The sequence below is a fragment of the Bos indicus x Bos taurus genome, chromosome 19 (genome assembly GCF_003369695.1).
Source record: "Bos indicus x Bos taurus breed Angus x Brahman F1 hybrid chromosome 19, Bos_hybrid_MaternalHap_v2.0, whole genome shotgun sequence".
NCBI lineage: Eukaryota > Metazoa > Chordata > Mammalia > Artiodactyla > Bovidae > Bos > Bos indicus x Bos taurus.
In genome coordinates this window covers 48,491,718-48,514,713 of record NC_040094.1, presented here as the reverse complement: position 1 = coordinate 48,514,713, position 22,996 = coordinate 48,491,718, and the positions used below count along the sequence as shown (strand labels likewise).

Below are 22,996 nucleotides of genomic sequence, written 5' to 3'. Positions count from 1 at the left end.
TTGAAGGTGGGAGGAGAAGGGGCCAAGAGAGGATGAGATGGTTGGATGGCATCACCAACTCAATGGACATGAGTTTGAGTAGGCTCCAGGAGGTGGTGATAGACAGGGAGGCCTGGTGTGGTGCAGTCCATGGTGTCACAAAGAGTCGGACATGACTAAGCGACTGAACTGAACTGAACTGATGGTTTTTCCAGTAGTCATGTATGGATATGAGAGTTGGACTGTAAAGAAAGCTGAGCACCAAAGAACTAATGCTTCTCAACTGTGGTGCTGGAATTAAAGAGTTCCTTGGACAGCAAGATCAAACCAGTCAACTGTAAAGGAAATCATCCCTGAATATACACTGGAAAGACTGATGCTAAAGCTGAAACTCCAATACTTTGGCCACCTGATGTGAAGAACTGACTCACTGGAAAAGACCCTGATGCTGGGAAAGATTGAAGGCAGTAGGAGAAGGGGACAAAAGAGGATGAGATGGCTGGATGGCATCACCGACTCGATGGATATTGAGTCTGAGCAAGCTCCAGGAGTTGGTGATGGATAGGGAAGCTTCATGTGCTGTAGTCCATGGGGTTGCAGAGTCAGACACAACTGAGCAACTGAACTGAACTGAATCCAACTGAAAATGAACCTGTTTCCTGAATGGAACTGAAATAAATATATGTAAATCCAGAAGCATGATATGTCTTTCCATCTGTCCAAGTCTTACAGGGAAGCCTGGCGTGCTGCGGTCCATGGGGTCGCAAAGAGTTGGACACGACTGAGCAACTGAACTGAACCAAAGTCTTACACACTTCAATAAAGTTTCCTGTTAAATCTATTCCTGAGAATTTGATGGCTGTTATACCTGTGAATGTAATTTTTTTTTCTCATTTACATTCCTAATCAGTAAATACTGGCAGAGCTAAAAGTGTCAATCACCTTGCCAAATTACATTATTATTTCTAATAGATATTTACTGGATTCTGGGTTTTTATACCTTGCCTAAAAATAAAAATGGCGTTGTCTTGTCTTTTCCAATTTCTTGTCTTTACTGGATACTAGGAACTTCTAAACAATTTTGAAAAAGGTTGATAATAGGAGAAATCTCTATTATGTTTCTGTTTTTATGGAAATGGCTGATTCATTTTTGTTTAGAATGGTATTTGCTGTTGGATTTGGTGAATACCCTTTATTAAAGTATCCTTCTATATTAATGATGTTTTTAATGGTTGCTCAGATTTATAAAATGCTTTAGCAGAATATAATGATATAATAATGTGGTTTTATTTTTTTTTCTAAGTAAAAACTTGTGTTGATTTTCTGACACAGAAACATCTTTGCTTTCCTGGAACAAATTCTACTTGTAGTATATTATCAGGAATTATTTACATTTAACTATAGTTTTATTTAGTTTGCTTACTTTTCTTTCTGCATTTCTGCTTTCTCATGCTCATTTTTTATTTTGGAAAGGAGATAGCCTCAAGATATTTTTTTCTTCCAATGGCTGTGTTATACTAGGGGTACTATACTTTTTGAATTCCTGAATAATCTGAACTTGATAGTATTTTTTCCCCTCATACCTGAATGATGATTTACCAAAACAATGATACCAAATAGTGGCATTAGTTATATCAAAGAACCATACTGGAACTTTTACTAATTACTTGCCTGATTGTAAACAATAAAAATAACAGTTAAAAATATATAAATATTTAAATTTTATAAAACACAAAAACACATATTTTTCCTTTATCACTCATAATTCAAAAGAACCACACAGTTGTCTTTTCACAAGAGTTCCAAGTCCTACACACATCAGAAACAATTTCCACATTATAAATCTGAAGTAAGCTACAAAATTCAAAGTTGATATTCACATGTCCTTTGAGGGAAAACTTTGCCTAAGAAAATTCATTTGTTATTACTTGACATAAAATCTATTTTTTAAATCTTCATCTAGTGGCCCACATAAAAGTTCAGATCAACTATTCAAAGAACAAATTAGAATACCCAATTTCCTTTATTATGAATTCTTTTCAAAGTAAAAATTAAAATGGTTCTCTAAAACAAAACAAATGATTAAGCCATGAGAAAACTGACCTTACTAATTTTAAAAATATGCCATGAGCCAAAAATAATAATATAAAGAATAAAGCACCCACCCAATTATTCACTAATGATTAAAGAAAAAAAAACTGTGATGATGAAAACAATAATGATATCATTCCATAAACACATTTTTTCCTTTTAATATCAAATTTATTCTTGCTTTGGAATTTCTCAGTGAACACTTTAAGAAAAACAGACTGCTTCTCTACAAATTCCTGCAATACAGAACACAAATCACTATTTTTATAACTACTCTAAATTATAAACATTTCACATGAAAAACCATGGAAAAGAAAAAATAGTAGAATAAGACCCCCCAAAATCATTATAGACATAATTAAATGCCTAGTAAATCAAAATAATAAGCTTTAATACTATAGTAGAATCTTGACATATATGGGTTCAATAATATGATCGCTACTAAAGCAGCAGTTGTTCAAATGTCTAGAATACAACGACTGGTAATTGTAACTGCTAAAGCACAAATTTGGTGCCTACCTCTAATAAGCCTAGTATTTAGAAATGAATCACTCACACTAGTGCTCAGGGCAAAAAGTCTACCCAGCATCTGCATCTTAATATGGCTTTAGTCTTTTCCTACTACCTATTTTATATGGATTAATTGCTATGAAGGGACAGAAAATCCTACTGCTGGTATCAAAAGTGAAAAACTAAGAAAATCACAGTTCTTGACCAGAAGACAAATTTTGGATAAACTATTTCTTTAAATGTCAAATTTGAGGGCAGTTCAGATCTCTGACATGTATGAGTGAGTGAGTGAGTGAGTGAGTGTGTGTGTGTGTGCGTGTGTGTGTGTGCGCACACGTGTGCGCCTCTTTCAAAATGTGGTCAGTGGAGTTGGGAGAACTTAACCAGTATGGTGATGTCAACTATTATTTGTCTTCTGTCAAATCCAATCAGTGTTTGGAGAGATGCAATAAGTAAATGCTATATAGTTCTCTGGATTCAATTCTGGAACACAATGAGGACTTTAATGAAAAAGCTAATGAAATCCATAGAAATCTGGAGTTTAGTTAATAGCAATGTACCAATGTTGGTTTCTTAGTTTTGACAAATGCACCATGGTAACACAGATGCAACAATAGGGAAAACCAGGTAAAGAGTATACAGGAATTCTCTGTACTATCTTGGCAACTCTTCTATAAAGATAAAATTAACCCAAAATAAAAAGCTCACACACACACACACACACACACACACACACACACACAAATTGGCATAGGAGGAAATATAATTATGTAAGTAAAATCCAAGAGAAACAGATATATTTAGAGTGTCTATCATAGGTACAGACTTTAAGACAGATATAGATATAAATAGCAACTTACCATTGTTCAGACAGGTTAAGAGACAAGATTGAAATACTACTCACAAAGAACAGAAAGAATTAAAAAAAAAAACCTAATGGTGTCTATCTATAAATTGTTTTCAAGTTAAAAGGGAAAATTCATATCTGTACAGCAGAGAAAGTAGAGAGTACCCTGATTTGGTCATCAGAATCACATATGAGTAACAGATGGACATTGTGTGCCTCCAGCTATAATACCCTAAGAAGAAAACAACATACATTTATGTAACATTCAGACCACAGATATATAACCTGAATCTAATCATTGCAAAAAAAAAAAAAAGTACAATTAGGAGCAGTTCAGTTATTCTTCAAACATGTCAAGAAAGGCTATGAAACCATAACAAATTAAATGAGAGTAAAAAGATGTAACAAGTAATGTAATACCTTATTCTGGACTGCATCTTGGAAAGGAAGGGATAAAATTCTATTTAAAAGTCACTAGGTAAACTGACAAAATTTAGAGAATAAATGGTAAATAAGATGAAAGTATTATATCAACATTGCTTGAGGTGAATCCATGTACTGTGGTTATAAAAAGTAATCTCCTTAAGAAATACATACTGAAGTTTTTAAGAGTAAAGGGGCATGATGCATTTGACCCATCTTCAAATACCTGAAGATATAAGCCAATGAAACAATTCCAGTGGAATCTTGTACAGACTGCTGCTGCTGCTGCTGCAGCTAAGTCGCTTCAGGCGTGTCCGACTCTGTTTGACTCCATAGACGGCAGCCCACTAGGCTCCTCTGTCCCTGGGATTCTCCAGGCAAGAACACTGGAGTGGGTTGCCATTTCCTTCTCCAATGCATGAAAGTGAAAAGTGAAAGTGAAGTCACTCAGTCATGCCGGACTCTTAGAGACCCTGTAGACTGCAGCCTACCAGGCTCCTCCTTCCATGGGATTTTCCAGGCAAGAGTACTGGAGTGGGTTGCCATTGCCTTCTCTGTTGTTCAGAGTAGGTACTTAATAAGCATTTGTTGATTGATTAGATTGTAATAATTCTTGAAAACACATTCCCAGAACACACATATACTTACTTGTTCTGAACAAACAGTCTGATAAACCATAGTTTTACCAAGAAAAAAGAATTTAGGAGGCTAAATAGATTTACTTCACACATTTATTCTTTGTTTTGCAAAAGAATGTTTAAAAGCTTTCTATTGTAAAATAAAACATATAAAAAGCCACATAAAAAAAATAAAAAAGAGTGAGTGAGACAGAAAAGGTGAAGTAGAGGAGAGGAGACGCTCTGTGTATGTACATATGGAAAGAGAATGCTGACACAAATACAGTGAAAAGTTCATGAATCTGTGGGAGGGTATATGGAGTTTTTTGCATTATTGTTGCAACTTTTCTGCAAACTTAAAATTATTTCCAAATTAAAAAAAATTAATAAAGCAAATGGAATTTCTAGAACTGAAATGTACAAAAACTAAAATTAAGAACTGAATGCAGTTAAAAGCAGATTATAGACCAATGAAGAATGAATCAGTGAACAAACATTCTTTGGCATTTCCCTTCTTTGAGATTGCAATGCCAAAGAATGTTCAAACTCCCATACAACTGTGCTCATTTCACATGCTGGCAAGGTTATGCTCAAAATTCTTCAAGCACGGCTACACCATTATGTGAATTGAGATCTTCCAGATGTACAAACTGGGTTTCAAAGCGGCAGAAGAACCAGAGATCAAATCGTCAACATTCTCTGGATCAAGGAGAAAGCAAAGGAGTTCCAGAAAAAAATCTATTTCTGCTACACTGACTACACTAAAGCCTTTGACTGTATGGATCACAACAAGCTGTGGAAAATTCTTAAAGAGATAGGAATACCAGAGCACCTTACTTATCTCCTGAGAAATCTGTATGTGGGTCAAAAGCAATAGTTATAACTGGACTTGATGGGGGTGGTGGGGAGGGGCAGAACTGGACATGAAACAAATGGACTGGTACAAAACTTGGAAAGCAGTATGTCAAGGCTGTATATTGTCACCCTGCTTATTTAACTTACATGCAGAGTATATTATGCAAAATGCTGGACTGGACGAATCACAAGCTGGAATCAACATTACTGGGAAAAACATCAACAACTTCAGATATGCAGATGATACCACTCTGATGGCAGAAAATGAAGAGGAACTATAGAGTCTCTTGATGGGGGTGAAAGAGGACACTGAAAAAGTTGACTTAAAACTGACATGCAAAAAACTAAGTTCATGGCATCTGGTCCCATCATTTCACGGCAAATAGAAAAGGAGAAAGTAGAAACAGTGACAAATTTTATTTTTTTGGCTCCAAAATCACCGCAGATGGTGACCGCAGCTATGAAATTAAAAGACACTTGCTCCTTGCTAAGTCGCTTCAGTTGTGTCCGACTCTGTGCGACCCCATAGACGGCAGCCCACCAGGCTCCGCCGTCCCTGGGATTCTCCAGGCAAGAACACTGGAGTGGGTTGCCATTGCCTTCTCCAAGACACTGTATTAAAAAGCAGAGACATCATTCTGCTGACAAAGGTGCTGCTGACAAAGATGCGTATGGCTTTTCCAGTAGTCATGTATGGATGTGAGAGTTGGACCATAAAGAAGACTAAGCACCAGAACTGATGTTTTTGAATGGTGGTGCTGGAGAAGACTCTTGAGAGTCCCTTGGACAGCAAGAAGATCAAACTAGTCAATCCTAAAGGAAATCAGTTCCCCACTGATTAAGTGAAGAAGAACTAAAGAGCCTCTTGATGAAAGTGAAAGAGGAGAGTGAAAAAGTTGGCTTAAAGCTCAATATTCAGAAAACTAAGATCATGGCATCCAGTCCCATCACTTCATGGCAAATAGATGGAGAAACAGTGGAAACAGTGGCTGACTTTATTTTCTTGGGCCCAAAACCACTGCAGATGGTGACTGCAGTCACGACATAAAAAGACTCCTGCTCCTTGGAAGAAAAGTTATGACCAACCTAGACAGCATGTTAAAAAGCAGAGACATTACTTTGCCAACAAAGGTCCATTTAGTCAAAGCTATGATTTTTCCAGTAGTGTATGGATGTGAGAGTTGGACTCTAAAGAAAGCTGAGTGCCAAAGAACTGATGCTTTTGAACTGTGGTGTTGGAGAAGACTCTTGAGAGTCCCTTGGCCCGGCAAGGAGATCCAACCAGTCCATCCTAAAGGAAATCAGTTCTGAATGTTCATTGGAAGGACTCATGTTGAAGCTGAAACTCCAATACTTTGGCCATTCTTGATGCGAAGAACTGACTCACTGGAAAAGACCCTGATGCTGGGAAAGACTGAAGGCAGGAGGAGAAGGGGACGACACAGGATGAGATGGTTGGATGGCATCACTGCCTCAATGGACATGAGTTTGAGTAAACTCTGTGAGTTGGTGATGGACAGGGAGGCCTGGAATGTTGCAGTCCATGGGGTCGCAAAGAGTTGGACACAACTGAGTGACTGAACTGAACTGACTGAAAGGAAATCAACCCTGACTATTAATTGGAAGGGCTGATGTTGAAGCTGAAGCTCCACTACTTTGACCACCTGATGAGAAAAGCCAACTCACTGGAAAAGACTTTGATGCTGGGAAAGATTGAAGGCAAAGGGAAAAGGGGGTGGCGGAGGAAGAGATAGTTAGATAACATCACCCAACTCAATGGACATGAATTTGATTAAACTCTGGGAACTAGTGGAAGACAGAGGATCCTGGCATGTTACAGTCCATGAGGTTGCAAAGAGTCATACATGACTTAGCGATTGAACAACAACAACAAAAACAGATTTTTTTATACTATCCAACATAAACCACAGAGTCAAAAGGATAGAAAGAAAGTGTAAGAGACATAAATGGCACACATGTAGTCTATCAAGAACAAATAGAAAAGGGGGAAAAATAAAATTTAAAAAGATAATGAGAAATAATTTTCCCAAACTGATGAAAGTCATCAAGCCACATATTCGGAAAACCCTACCAAACATAAACAGAAGCTAAACAAAGAAAAATTAAAAAGAAAAGCACTCCTACACACATCAATGTAACATCTAGAAAACTAAAAACAAAGAGATAAAAGACAGATTGCAGAGAGCATTTAGAGTGACAGCTAACTTTTCACCAGAAGTTATTCAAGAAGCCAGAAGACAATGAACAATATTTCAAAGCGCTGAAAGAAAACAGGTGAAAATATATAATTCCACTCCCAGCAAAAACATCCTGCAAAAATAAAGGCAAAATAAAGGTGTTTTCAGACAACTGAAGCAAATTTGCCACACCAAGATTCCAACTAAAGGAAATTATAAAGGGTGTTCTATAAACAAAAAGAAATTTGGTGATTCCATCTAGACAGTGAAGGAAGGAGGGAATAAATATCAATAAAAAGGTCAAATCTGTGAATAAATCTATATAACAGTGACTACATAAAACAATAATAATGTCTTGTGGAGTTTAAATACAAACTATTTAAACTAATGTAAAGATTCTAAGACTTGCATTGTCCAAGCAGAGGGTAAAAGTACCAATTGACACCAAACTTTGATTGATGTTTTAACCTTAAAGTGGTTACTGAATGAATTATAATAAGACTTCATAATCCCCAAATCAGTAGGGAGAGATATGGAATATAAAAAATATTCTGATCAATACAAAATAAAGCAATAAAAGAGAGGGGGGGAAAGCACAGAACCAGCAGGACTAGCACAAAACAAAGAGCAATGTTATATTCAACCCCAGATATACCCCTGGTTGGTGGTGGTTTAATCACTAAGTCATGTCTGCCTCTTGCAACCCCATGGGCTGTAGCCTGCCAGGCTCCTCTGTCCATGAGATTCTTAAGGCAAGAAGAGTGGAATGGATTGTCTTTTCCTTCTCTAGGGGATCTTCCGGACCCAGGAATTAAACCTGGGTCTCCTGCATTGCAGACAGATTCTTTACTGAATGCACTACGAGGGAAGTCTGTATCACTGGCTGAATTAATGTAAATGAATTCCAACATCTCCTTTGAGAGGAAAAACTTATATGAATACAAAAAGAAAATTCAACTATGTGCTACTAACAGTATAACTATATAGATATGTTGAAAATAAAAGAATAGAACAAATTATGCCTTAAAATACTATCCAAACAATGCTAGACAGCTATGTTAACATTAGACAAAGTCAACTTTCAAGCAAAAGGCATTATTAAAAATAAAGAGGAACATTTCATCATTGGGTGTGTGTGCATGCGTGTGTGTGTGTGTTAGTGGCTCAGTCATGTCCGACTTTGCGATTCCATGGACTACAGCCCGCCAGGCTCCTCTGTTCATGGGATTCTCCAGGCAAGAATACTGGAGTAGGTTGCCATTTCCTACTCCAGGGATCTTCCCTAATAAGAAAGCTTCCAGATATAGACAATTCCACAATCATAGTATACGATTTAAGCATACCTTTCTTAGTAAATAATTTTTTAAAAAGTTAGGACATAAAACATTTGAGGATCCAGTACTTTGGCCACCTCATGCGAAGAGTTGACTCATTGGAAAAGACTCTGATGCTGGGAGGGATTGGGGGCAGGAGGAGAAGGGGACGACAGAGGATGAGATGGCTGGATGGCATCGCTGACTCGATGGACGTTGAGTCTCAGTGAACTCCGGGAGTTGGTGATGGACAGGGAGGCCTGGCATGCTGTGATTCATGGGGTCACAAAGAGTCGGACATGACTGAGCGACTGATCTGATCTGATCTGATTTACAAAAATGACCTACACTGTACCCAGTAACTGCAGAATCCACATTACTGGGTTCATCAAGAACATCAGACAAAACTGACTGTATGCAAAGCTATAAGGAAAACCTCAATAAATATAAAAACAGTAAAATAATACAGGATAGCTTCTCTGATAAGAGTACAATTAGCTAAGTTAATAATAAGATGACGAGGAAATCATCAACTATTTGGAAATAAACAATTATACTTTAAATACCTATGGGTCAAGAAGAAATTACAAGCAGTGCTAAAAGATATTTTGAAGAGAATGATAAAGAATATACGAACAATGCTATGCTAAGTCACTTCAGTTGTGTCCAACTCTTTGCGATCTTATGGATAGTAGCCTGCCAGGATCCTCTGTCCGTGGGATATTCCGGGCAAGAATACCAAAGTGGCTGCCATTTCCTTCTCCAGAGGATCTGACCCAGGGATCAAACCTCAGTTTTCTGTGTCAACTGCACTGCAGGCAGATTCTTTAAGACTGAGCCACCAGGGAAACCCATACCACCCACGAAAACTTGTGAAATGCATAAAAATAGGAAACGGAAAAGCTTAAAAGAATATAATAGAAAGAAGGATTTACTGGACTGGAATGGGTGAATTTAACCCAGATGACCATTATATCTACTACCGTGGGCAGGAATCCCTTAGAAGAAATGGAGTAGCCATCATAGTCAACAAAAGAGTCTGAAATGTAGTACTTGGATGCAATCTCAAAAACGACAGAATGATTTCTGTATGTTTCCCAGGCAAACCATTCAATATCACGGTAATCCAAGGCTAGGCCCTGACCAGTAATGCTGAAGAAGCCGAAGTTGAATGGTTCCATGAAGACCTACAAGACCTTCTAGAACTAACACCCAAAAGAGATGTCCTTTTCATTATAGGGGACTGGAATGCAAAAGTAGGAAGTCAAGAAACACCTGGAGTAACAGGCAAATTTGCCCTTGGAATACAGAATGAAGCAGGGCAAAGGCTAGTAGAGTTCTGCCAAGAGAATGCACTGGTCTTGGCAAACACCTTCTTCCAACAACACAAGAGAAGACTCTACACATGGACATCACCAGATGGTTGACACTGAAATCAGATTGATTATATTCTTTGCAGCCAAAGATGGAGAAGCTCTATACAGTAAGCAAAAACAAGACCAGGAGCGGACTGTGGCTCAGATCATGAACTCCTTATTGCCAAATTCAGACTGAAATTGAAGAAAGTGGAGAAAACCACTAGACCATTCAGGTATGACCTAAATAAAATCCCTTATGACTATACAGTGGAAGTGACAAATAGATTTAAGGGACTAGATCTGATAGATAGAGTGCCTGATGAACTATGAACGGAGGTTCATGACATTGCACAGGAGACAGGAAAAGAAATGGAAAGAAATGCAAAAAAGCAAAATGGCTGTCTGAAGAGGCCTTACAAATAGCTGTGAAAAAAAGGAAAGCAAAAAGCAAAGGAGAAAAGGAAAGATATACCCATTTGAATGCAGAGTTCCAAAGAATAGCAAGGAGAGATAAGAAAGCCTTCCTCAGCGATCAATACAAAGAAATAGAGGAAAACAACAGAATGGGAAAGACTAGAGATCTCTTCAAGAAAATTAGATACCAAGGGAACATTTCATGCAAAGATGGGGTCATTAAAGGACAGAAATGGTAGGGACCTAACAGAAGCAGAAGATATAAAGAAGAGGTGGCAAGAATACACAGAAGAACTGTACAAAAAAGATCTTCATGACCCAGATAATCACGAAGGTGTGATCACTCATCTAGAGCCAGACATCCTGGAATGTGAAGTCAAGTGGGCCTTAGAAAGTATCACTATGAACAAAGTGAGTAGAAGTGATGGAATTCCAGTTGAGCTATTTCAAATCCTGAAAGATGATGCTGTGAAAGTGCTGCACTCAATATGCCAGCAAATTTGGAATACTCAGCCGTGGCCACAGGACTGGAAAAGGTCAGTTTTCATTCCAATCCCAAAGAAAGGCAATGCCAAAGAGTGCTCAACTACTGCACAATTGCACTCATCTCACATGCTAGTAAAGTAATGCTCAAAATTCTCCAAGCTAGGCTTCAGCAATATGTGAACCGTGAACTTCCTGATGTTCAAGCTGGTTTTAGAAAAGGCAGAGGAACCAGAGATCAAATTGCCAACATCCGCTGAATCATGGAAAAAGCAAGAGAGTTCCAGAAAAACATCTATTTCTGCTTTACTGACTATGCCAAAGCCTTTGACTGTGTGGATCACAATAAACTATGGAAAATTCTTCAAGAGATGGGAATACCAGATCACTTGACTTGCCTCTTAAGAAACCTGTATACAGGTCAGGAAGCAACAGTTAGAACTGGACATGGAACAACAGACTGGTTCCAAATAGGAAAAGGAGTACATCAAGGCTGTATATTGTCACCCTGCTTATTTAACTTATATGCAGAGTACATCATGAAAAACACTGGGCTGGAGGAAGCACAAGCTAGAATCAAGACTGCTGGGAGAAATATCAATAACCTCAGATATGCAGATGACACCACTCTTATGGCAGAAAGTCAAGAAGAACTAAAGAGGCTATTGATGAAAGTGAAAGAGGAGAGTGAAAAAGTTGGCTTAAAGATCAACATTCAGAAAATGAAGATCATGGCATCCAGTCCCATCACTTCATGGCAAATAGATGGGGAAACAGTGGACACAGTGGCTGACTTTATTTTTTGGGAGGGCTCCAAAATCACTGCAGATGGTGATTGCAGCCATGAAATTAAAAGACGCTTGCTCCCTGGAAGGAAAGTTATGACCAACCTAGATAGCATATTCAAAAGCAGAGACATTACTTTGCCAACAAAGGTCCATCTAATCAAGGCTATGGTTTTTCCAGTGGTCATGTACGGATGTGAGAGTTGGACTATAAAGAAGGCTGAGCACCGAAGAATTGATGCTTTTGAACTATGGTATTGGAGAAGACTCTTGAGAGTCCCTTGGACTGCAAGGAGATTCAACCAGGCCATCCTAAAGGAGATCAGTCCTGGGTGTTCACTGGAAGGACTGATGTTGAATCTGAAACTCCAATACTTTGGCTACCTGATGAGAAGAGCTGACTCATTTGAAAAGACCCTGATGCTGGGAAAGATTGAGGGCAGGAGGAGAAGGGGACAAAAAAGGATGAGATGGTTGGATGGCATCACCGACTCAACGGACATGGGTTTGGGTGGAGTTGGTGATGGACAGCGAGGCCTGGCGTTTTGCGGTTCATGGGGTCGCAAAGAGTCGGACATGACTGAGTGACCAAACTGAACTAAACAGAGAATTATACCATTTTCTTATAATAACCTATAAATGAGATATAATCTGCAAAAATACTGACTTGCTGTTGTACACTTGAAACTAACACAATGTTGTAAATAGCTACACGTCAATGAAAGAAAATATGATAAAAATCAACAATCCATTTGTAGAAAACAAATCAGATCAGATCAGATCAGTCGTTCAGTCATGTCCGACTCTTTGCAACCCCATGAATCGCAGCACGCCAGGCCTCCCTGTCCATCACCAACTCCCGGAGTTCACTCAGACTCACGTCCATCGGGTCAGTGATGCCATCCAGCCATCTCATCCTCTGTCGTCCCCTTCTCCTCCTGCCCCCAATCCCTCCCAGCATCAGAGTCTTTTCCAATGAGTCAACTCTTCACATGAGGTGGCCAAAGTACTGGAGTTTCAGCTTTAGCATCATTCCTTCCAAAGAAATCCCAGGGGTGATCTCCTTCAGAATGGACTGGTTGGATCTCCTTGCAGTCCAAGGGACTCTCAAGAGTCTTCTCCAACACCACAGTTCAAAAGCATCATTTCTTTGGTGCTCAGCCTTCTTCACAGTCCAACTCTCACATCCATACATGACCACAGGAAAAACCATAGCCTTGACTAGACGGACCTTTGTTGGCAAAGTAATGTCTCTGCTTTTGAATATGCTATCTAGGTTGGTCATAACTTTCCTTCCAAGGAGTAAGCGTCTTTTAATTTCATGGCTACAGTCACCATCTGTAGTGATTTTGGAGCCCAGAAAAATAAAGTCTGACACTGTTTCCACTGTTTCCCCATCTATTTCCCATGAAGTGATGGGACTGGATGCCATGATCTTCATTTTCTGAATGTTGAGCTTTAAGCCAACTTTTTCACTCTCCACTATGTAGTGTATTAATCTTCAAGATTTCTCCCAAAAAACCATCTATACAGGTTTGGTTTGTTTTTACCTTAAAAGTCTAAGAATTACACACTTTTTAAAAAAATATCTTTTAATGATTGTAAAAATGTCCAATTTACATATCATTTTTTGTATAACCCTTTGAGGACTATCTCTATTATTTTTAGTCTCATTCCCCAAAGAGTATCTTGGACTGAAATAATTTTACAGGTTAATTCTTAAAGTAAATTTAAGTCTGGAAGGTATTTAATATGTACTACATAGAAACACTACACTCTCATATATCTGAAATAAGCATTTTTCCTTCACAAACTCTTCATTTACCTGACTATTCCTGATGAGTGTTCAAGTATTCTTCTTAATAAAGAATATGTCGACCTATAGGAATGTAAACTTTTTCCAAAATAAATAAGCCATTTAATAAAATATATGAACTGTGGTAGCATTAATTCAGATCCCTAAGAGAACTTTCTTTTCCAAATCATAACACAAAATAAATGAAGCAGAGTTACTCACCACTTGATCTGTTCTTACGACTTGATTTTCCTCCAGTAAGAAGCATCTTGAGACTATTCCGAAACATGGTTGTACTATTCTAGGACTCACAAAACTACAAAAGAAAATGTGGGAAAATATGTTAGAAAACTTGGTTTGCTATCCAAATACTATTAAGAATTCATTTTAAATGTGCTATCAGGAATTAACCACTCTGTTTACATATATAATACAGAAATTTTAACTATATGACAGAAATGCTTATTTAATTTAATTAGACATTTAGGTATTCCCTTTAAAGTATAATACTTGAGTACCCTAAGAGACAAAGGCAGATATCACTGAGGGTACACAGAAACAGAAAACAATTAGGTAGCTATAAATACAGTTACCACAAGACTCTCCATTTCTTGGACATTTTCCCCCAAACACACACCCAACGTGTAAGAGTCCAGAACTCACAGCAGCTGTGTATTTTCCACTGGTCAAGCAAGAACTTCATCTCACAAGACTACTGATACATGAGTACATCAGTACACATATGCTATTAATACCAACCTCTGTATGTCCCACTCCCATCAAAAGAAAACTCCTTAATTTTGCTATGTCCTCTCTCACCTTGTTCAGAACTTTCATCTAAAAATCATCTTTCTTTTCTCTCTCACACAGCTTTCATTTTTTTCTCTCTACAGAATCACTCCAGTCATAACATAAACATGCTAGTATGTCCCAACCAAAAGCCAATAAGTAAGCCCCTCTCTTTATTCCCACATGGTCCAATTACTGCTCCTTTATGCTTGCTCTTAACAGCAAAATTTCCCAAGTGTCAGTACGTGAAACCTGCAGCAGACTGAACAGAGCAAATGTGAATTTAGAACAGAGGTTAACAGCAAATTTCCAAACTAAAGCACACAGAAATTAAAGGCTGAAAAATATGGAAGAGTATGAGAGGCATATGGAATCCTTTGAAAGACTCTAATATACATATCATTAAAATCCCAGAAGAAAGGAGAAAATAAGAAAGAAGCAATATATTAAGTGATAATAATCAAGAATTTCCTAATACTGATAAGATGTAAAGCCACATCTTTAAACAGCTAGGGGAAAAAATAAACACACTGAAAGAAGCAACAATCAGTAGACTGAGAGGAAACTTTCAACAGCAATGATGAATGACACAGAAAATGGAATGACTTCTTAAAATTTTTGAAGGAAAAGAGGTGTCAGTCAAGAAATCTATGAACAGTTTAAAATATTCTGAAAATTAAAATAAAGGTGATTCAGAACAAAAAGAATTTATCAGTAAAAGAAATACGAAAACAGAGTTCTTCCAAGAGAAGGAAAATGAGAGCTAGAAAAACACAGAAGGAAGAGCCACAAAAAGGTAAGTATATTGGCAAATATAAATGAACAAGAATTGTTAAAAAAATTGCATTAATAACTTGTTAAGCTTAAAATATATGATGAGTGTGGGTGCTTAGTCATGTCCAACACTTTGTGACCCCATGGACTGTAGCCCACCAGGCTTCTCTGCTCATGGAATTTTCCAGGCAGGAATACTGGAGTAGGTTGCCATTTCCTTCTCCAAGGGATCTTCTCGACCTAGGGATCAAACTCACATTTCTTGCACCTCCTACACTGGCAGGTATTTCTATGCCAATGTACCACCTGGGAATCCCACAGAGATTTTTCAATGCATAACAACAAAAACAAAAACGTCAGGAGTGGAATAGAGAGAATAATTAACATATATGACTGAACCAAAGGTAAGAAGTGAGAGAAAAAGCATAGTAAGTGTGGATAAAATATGAAACAGTGAGATGGTAGCTTTAAACACAAATTATGTTGTTATTCTGTTAAATACTCTACTAAAAGACTATGGGCACATAAAGGTTAAATATAAAATGAGAAAAGATATCCCATCACATATAGATCACATATAGAAAATAAATTAGCATTACCAAATGGGAGAAGCAAATAAGGGATATGCTACAAACTACTGGGCATAAAATAGATAAGCAAGATATTACATAACATACAGAATTATAATCATTGTCTTGTAAGAAGTTTTAATGCAGTATAATCTTTAAATTATTGAATCTTTATGCTGTATACCTGAAACTAATACTGTAACCTCAATTTTAAAAAGATCATTGATCACAGATCATCAGAATAAATATAATAAAAAATGAAAACATTTGCAACATTGCAAGAATTACTAAAATGTGACAGAGATATGAAGTGAACAAATAGTGTTGCAAAAATGGTACAAACAGACTTGCTTGGCTCAGGGTTGCCACAAATTTTCAATTTTGTGAAACAAAACAAAACACAGTAACTGCAAAGCACAATAAAGCAAAGTGTAGTAAAATACAGTACGTCTGTATCCTATGTTCATAGAATGGAAGGTTCAATATCTTTAAAATATAAATTCTCCATATATTGTTCTAAAGAAACAATACAATCTCAGCCAAATTCCAGCAGGCATTTTCTGTGTATGTGGAACCTGAGAAGCTGATTCTAAAAATGCATATGGTAATGCAAAAAGCCTAGAACATCCAAAGCAATCTTGAAAACTATCAAAAAGCTGAAGCACTTACAAGACCCAGTAACTGTGACAGTACAGTACTGGCCTAAGACTCATCGAACAGATCAATGGAACACAATAGGCAGTCCAGAAGAAGACCTATTCTTACACCGTCATCCGCTTTCAACAATCATTCATGGGTAAAGCGAAGTCTTTTCAACAAATTGTGCTGGAACAAATAGATATCTATTTTTAAAAAATTAACCTTGATCTGTGTCTCACACACTATACATGAAAGTTAATTCAAAGTAAATCAAACATCACATAAATGCTGAAATCATAAGGCTTTCAGAAGAAAACACAGGAGAAATATCTTCATTATTTAGAAGGCAAAGGAATCTTAGACACAGAAACCAATAACCATAAAATTTCATTAAAATTTTTAAAAAAATCTGCTCATCAAAAATACCATTAAGAAAATGAATAGGCAAGTCACCAACTGGGAGAAATTATGTACAAAACATATCTAACATCTAACAAAACATACCTAACATAAACATAAATATATCTCCAAGATATATTAAAAACATCTATAATTCAATTATAAAGAGACAATTTTTAACAGGGTGAAAGATTTGAATAGACACTTTTTAAAAAAAGATAGACTTCTCTTTAACACACTTATTAAAAAGCGTAACATCATCTGTCATTGGGCAAGTACAAATTACAGTGAGCTACCACTATATTCCCACCATAAGAACCAATTCTGTGAAGTCTGATGATATCAAATATTGACCAGGATGGCGGACAACTGAAATTCTTAATACACCATTTCAGGAGTAAAATGGTACAATGTGCTTTGGAGAGTTTATTTTAAAACAAAGCATAAACCTAACATATGACTCCACCCTTTACATATTTACCCAGAAGAAATGAAAACACAGGTGCTTAAAAGAGACTAGTACAATTTTCAGAGCAGATTTAATAACAGCCAAAATCTAACACAGATGTCCAACAACAGGAAAATGGATAAACTATGATATTTTCTTACAGTGGAATACTACTCAGCAATTAAAAGGTATGAACTATTCATACATTCAACAACACAGATCAATCTCTATATTACACTGAGTAAAAACATCTTACATTAAAACGTATGCAAGAATATGGTAAGAAAAAATTAGAATTACAAAATCAGAACGGTTGTCTCTTAGGGCAGATATGAGAATTCATTAAGAAAAGGCATGAGTAAACTCTTCAGTGATAGTAATATTTCGTATCTTGAGGGAGCTTGGGATACACAAATGCATATATTTGTCAAAACTAAGTCAATGTTCACACCAAATTTATGGATTATATTCCATATAAATTTACTTAATATAAAAAAAAATACTGAACCTTACTTAATGATATTCATGCTTCAATATTTAGAGGAAAGCATACTGATATATCCAATTACTTTGAAATGCATTAAAAAATAAGACAAAACGATGGATGAAGGAAGGAAGGCACACATACAATAGAGCAATTATAGCAATATGCGAACACAAGATTCTAAGCGGTGGGTATACATGTGTTAAATGTAAAACTATGCTAAATAGTCTATGAATCTGAACTTTTTTAGTGAAGTAAAAACACATTCCCACAAAAGAAACTCTAGGACCAGATGATTTCAACAATTTAAAGAAGCAATAATACCAATTTTACACAAACTGTCCCAGACAGTAGAAAAATTGGGAGTATTTCCAAACATGTTTTCTAAAGATAGCAGAAGCTTCCTAACAAAAGCCAAAAAGATTGCTATAAGAAAGAAATATTACATACCTCTCTTTTGCCATAGATACAAAAATTCTAAACAAAATACTGGTAAAATCAAATATACCAATATACAGATCAGGATGAAGTGGAGGTTTAATTCAGAAATGCAAAAGTGATTTAACACATGGAAATCAATTAACCATGTAAAAAGAGAAATAAACCATATAATCAATAATTTAATCAATTTTATCAATAATTTTTTTATCAGTGAAACAAAAGCAACTGATAAAATTTAATACTTGTTCATGATTTTTTTAAAACTTATACAAAATTAGAAATAAAATAAAGTTCTTTAATACTACACAGTGTATCTTTTTAAAAGCCTACAGCAAACATCATATGTAATGGTGAATGACTCCAAACATTCCCCAAGACTGAAGAATATGACCACTTATTATCACCACTTGCACTTAACATGGTCCTAGAGGTCTTTAGTCAGTAAAAAAAACATGAAACAGAAAGTATAAAAATGGAGAAGAAACAAAAATGCCCCTTTCACGAACAGTATGATTTGCTTAGACAATCTAAAAGAATTTATACACTATTAGATTAATACATGAATTTATCAAGGTCATTAGATACCATATAAAACAAAGATTTAAAGTGAACACTAACAAATAACTTATTCTTTTTACCAGTAAAAATAAATATGGTGATGAATCCTAAAAATATTAAAGCACTTATGAAATATTCCTTTTACATATTCATCTTGAGAGTCAATCTTTAGGGTGTTTTCCCTTCTAATCTTACTTTAAAAGACTATCTGAGACTCAGCAAGAAGTTCTAAGCTTGATAGGTACTTACTTCACTAATATTTGAAAGACTTGAAAAAATTACATGTTGGGGTATATAAAAAATATACTTCATGTTTTAAAACATACTATGAAATTTGAATAGTAAGTTTTATAACTCTTAAAATTTTCTTAGAAGAGAACATTATGTATCAGATTTTCTGTGTGTTACAAGTCAGAAAATATATATTATGCAAAATATTATATATATATGATCTAATTTAGTCCTCATCAAAACCTCCTTAACACAGGTAGTATCTGCTTCATTTTTAAAAGGAAGCTGAAATAAAGAAAAGTGAAATCGCATGCTCACAGTTACACTGCTAATAAATGCTTAAGGCCATATTTGATGTTCAAACACGAGCTGTCCTCCTCAGCATCTCTTCTTAAATAAGAAACACTTAATAAGTCTGTTTAAAAGAGCTGAAACAAAATTTCTAATACAATGATCCAAATTAAAAATTCCATAAGTAGTATTCCATTTGGTTCTTGTTTTTAAAATGTTTATTTTTTTTGTGGCACTACTATATATGTCAACATATTTTACCTTACTCTAGCAAAAAAAAAAAAATTAAGTACTGTTACAGATTGGTGTTAGTCTTTGCCAACGCATAAAGAAACATTTTGATACAAATCATTTGGGGACAGGGGGGAGAAAAAAGATCCTGCTTTAGTGGACACCATGATGTCCCACCCTGATCCTCATTATAGGATCAGCACATCCATATCCTCAGGAGTTACTGGCAGAGAACTGCTCAGTACTGATGAGAGCCACCAATGACTCATTAGTACAGGGCTACAAAAGACCACCTCCTTTAACTCAAGGGGAGCAACTGGGTGTAATGATGTATGCGCCAAACCTCTCATCCATCTCTTTCTAGTCTTTATTTTTCTTCAAATATTTATCTCTAAATGATATATTATAACCTGTTTATTATCAGTTCCCCTACTAGAATATAATCTTCAAGAGGTCATGAAAGCTGCTTATTTAACTCACTGTGATAAGCCCATAACTGGAGAATCAGATCAGATCAGATCAGATCAGTTGCTCAGTCGTGTCCAACTCCTTGCGACCCCATGAATCGCAGCACGCCAGGCCTCCCTGTCCATCACCAACTCCCGGAATTCACTCAGACTCACATCCATCGAGTCAGTGATGCCATCTAGCCATCTCATCTTCCGTCGTCCCCTTCTCCTCTTGCCCCCAATCCCTCCCAGCATCAGAGTCTTTTCCAGTGAGTCAACTCGTTGCATGAGGTGGCCAAAGTATTGGAGTTTCAGCTTTACCATCATTCCTTCCAAAGAAATCCCAGGGCTGATCTCCTGCAGAATGGACTGGTTGGATCTCCTTGCAGTCCAAGGGACTCTCAAGAGTCTTCTCCAACACCACAGTTCAAAAGCATCAATTCTTCAGCACTCAGCCTTCTTCACAGTCCAACTCTCACATCCATACATGACCACAGGAAAAACCATAGCCTTGACTAGACGAACCTTTGTTGGCAAAGTAATGTCTCTGCTTTTGAATATGCTATCTAACTGGAGAATAATACCTGGTAAACAGTAGATAGCAAATACTTAATGAATTAATCAATTAATTTCTTCAGCTGGTATATCACTGTTGAAAGCAAACCCACATAGAGCAACCTCATCTTACCCTTTTTATACTCAATGCCCAGCTCATAGTAGGCTTTCAACACTTCTTAAATTAGTAAATAAATCAATGAAAAATTGAGCAAAGACTTGATTCATTAGATTATTAACTTGGTAAAGGGACTAATATAATCTCAATAGACAAAAACCAGTTATGAACTAACTGGAATAAAGACTAAGGTGACTGTGTGTCAGAGAAGGGTATACGAATTCTGGGCAAGTTCAAATTTTTATCTGAAGAAAAACCAAGAAATTCTAGTCATAATTCAACTTTTGCCTAACTCAGACCTTACTACTATGTACAGTTCTTCAAAGCTGCAAAAGGAAAACAAACATATAGATACAGATTATTATTAGAATAAAAATTACTACTTAAAATTTACTAAAACTAGGAGTCAAAAGAGTAAAAATTTTATACCTAAAAATAAACCAAGACAACATTCTAAAGTTAAGAAAAACTGATGAATGAAATTAATTATAATTATAATCACTTTTTGAAGTACAGAGGTTTTTTGTCTTTGCTAGTCCTAAAACATTTTATAAAAATTGACTAAAATGTATAAAGAATATAATGAAACATAAAATACTTATTTAAGGCTAATTATCCATCTCATTGCTACATTTTGATAAAAATGACTTTAAGTTAACACACCACTAGAAAATTTATTGTAATAAAATATTAATATAGAAACTACAAAATTGAAGCTAAGTGGAAAATGACAGTTTGATCTAATTGGATTTATGACAGTAATATATGGCTAAATTTCACTCTACTTTTCCAAGTTTTAGATCCAATTTTTTCTTTTTTACTGTTAACTCTCTAGGAGAAATCAAATAAATTCCTGGCAAGTGAATCTCTGGCAGGAGAATAACAAATAACATTCATAGAATCCCAATCATTTCTAACTGTCTTATAACTGATTCAGACCTTATGTTATCTACATGGCCCCTAAGCTTTTATGTTTGTGACACCTGGTCTGAACAGTTCAGGAAGTAATGACTATTCTCATCCTAATGTTCCATCAAGGCTGGACGCTCAATATCCTATATATCTCATACATTTTTGAACTATTTTATTAGTGGGCAATCAATTTTCATTTTCAATGTTCACCCCTCCTGCACACTTAAAGCCCTTTTCTTACTGTTACTCAAAAAGGAGCACAATAGGCCTCCTTCATTTAAATATTTATATAATAATATAATTAACTCCTAAGCACATCTGTACCATTTGGGCTAAATAATCACAGTATTCCCTTTAACTTTTCCACATCAGCAAGGTCACCAGTGAAAACCTAGCACCTGACACAGAAGCTGGTACATAAAAAGCATTTAGCAAATATTTGTTTAAAGGCCTAACAGGTTCCAAAAGAGGGACTCATAAGTAATCTAAAAGAGAAAGAGAGGACAGAAGAGCTCAAAAGAGTATGCACGTAACTATAACGGGAAAAGGAAATAACCAATGACAGATGCAATAATGTGTACCATGGGAATACTAGTTAAAAAAATAAATCCAGCTGCATAAACTGGAACTTTGAAAAACTCTACATTAAAAAAAAGATAAACAATAAAAGGACAAAATCAATACAAGAAAGAAGAATCATTTGCCCACTATCTGGAAGCTGCATGTTTTTCATCTCTGAAAGGCATGTAGAATGACCAGTATATTATCAAGAATGGCTTTCCATTGAATAGGTAAATTGCGAAATACCTCAGACACATTCCATGAAATAACTTTGGAAGTACATAATCAAAGATAAAAGAGTGAAAACATAGAGATTGAAGGACTAAGGGAAATCTAGAATATCCACTACAATATACAACAATCATAAAATGTCTTCTAGAACTTTTTTGAACAAGTTATATCCAGAGAAGTCTTGAACTGAACAGAATTACCTGAGTTGTGTCCACAGATAAACTCTGATAATTTCCCTAACATATCAATTCTGAACTGCACTGAAGAGCTTCAAATTATGCAATCTCATTCAAGATTTGAGGGCACAGGAATGAATGCAGGGCAATTAGCTTCTCAAGCAAGAGGAGAAACTGATAATAGGCTCCATCTTACGCTCAATCATCTTACTGTGATGGCCACACGAGGATGCTCCCTCTAGCAGCACATGAAAAGTAAAGGACAACGTGGGAGTTTATAGCAGCTTTATTTATAACTATCCACACTTGGAAACAACCAAGATGTCCTTAAGCAGGTCAGCGAATAAATAAACTATAGTATCCAGGTATTGGATAATCATCCAACACGAAAAAGAAGTGAGCTATCAAGTTATGAGAAGATATAGAGGAAACTTAAGTGCATATTAAAAAACTGAAAGCAGCCAATCTAAAA

The 22,996-nt window shown here is 36.2% G+C and overlaps 1 protein-coding gene across 7 annotated transcripts in view; it reads right to left on the bottom strand.

Moving 5' to 3' along the window:
* TANC2 (tetratricopeptide repeat, ankyrin repeat and coiled-coil containing 2) overlaps positions 1–22,996 on the bottom strand; it is a 363,890-nt gene that overhangs the window by 309,326 nt on the left and 31,568 nt on the right. For all 7 annotated transcript variants that reach the window (XM_027517571.1, XM_027517573.1, XM_027517574.1 and 4 more), the window contains exon 2: positions 13,891–13,984. In XM_027517571.1, the coding sequence (XP_027373372.1) occupies positions 13,891–13,957 (67 nt within the window). In that variant the 5' untranslated portion in view covers positions 13,958–13,984. The remainder of the gene's footprint in view (positions 1–13,890; positions 13,985–22,996) is intronic.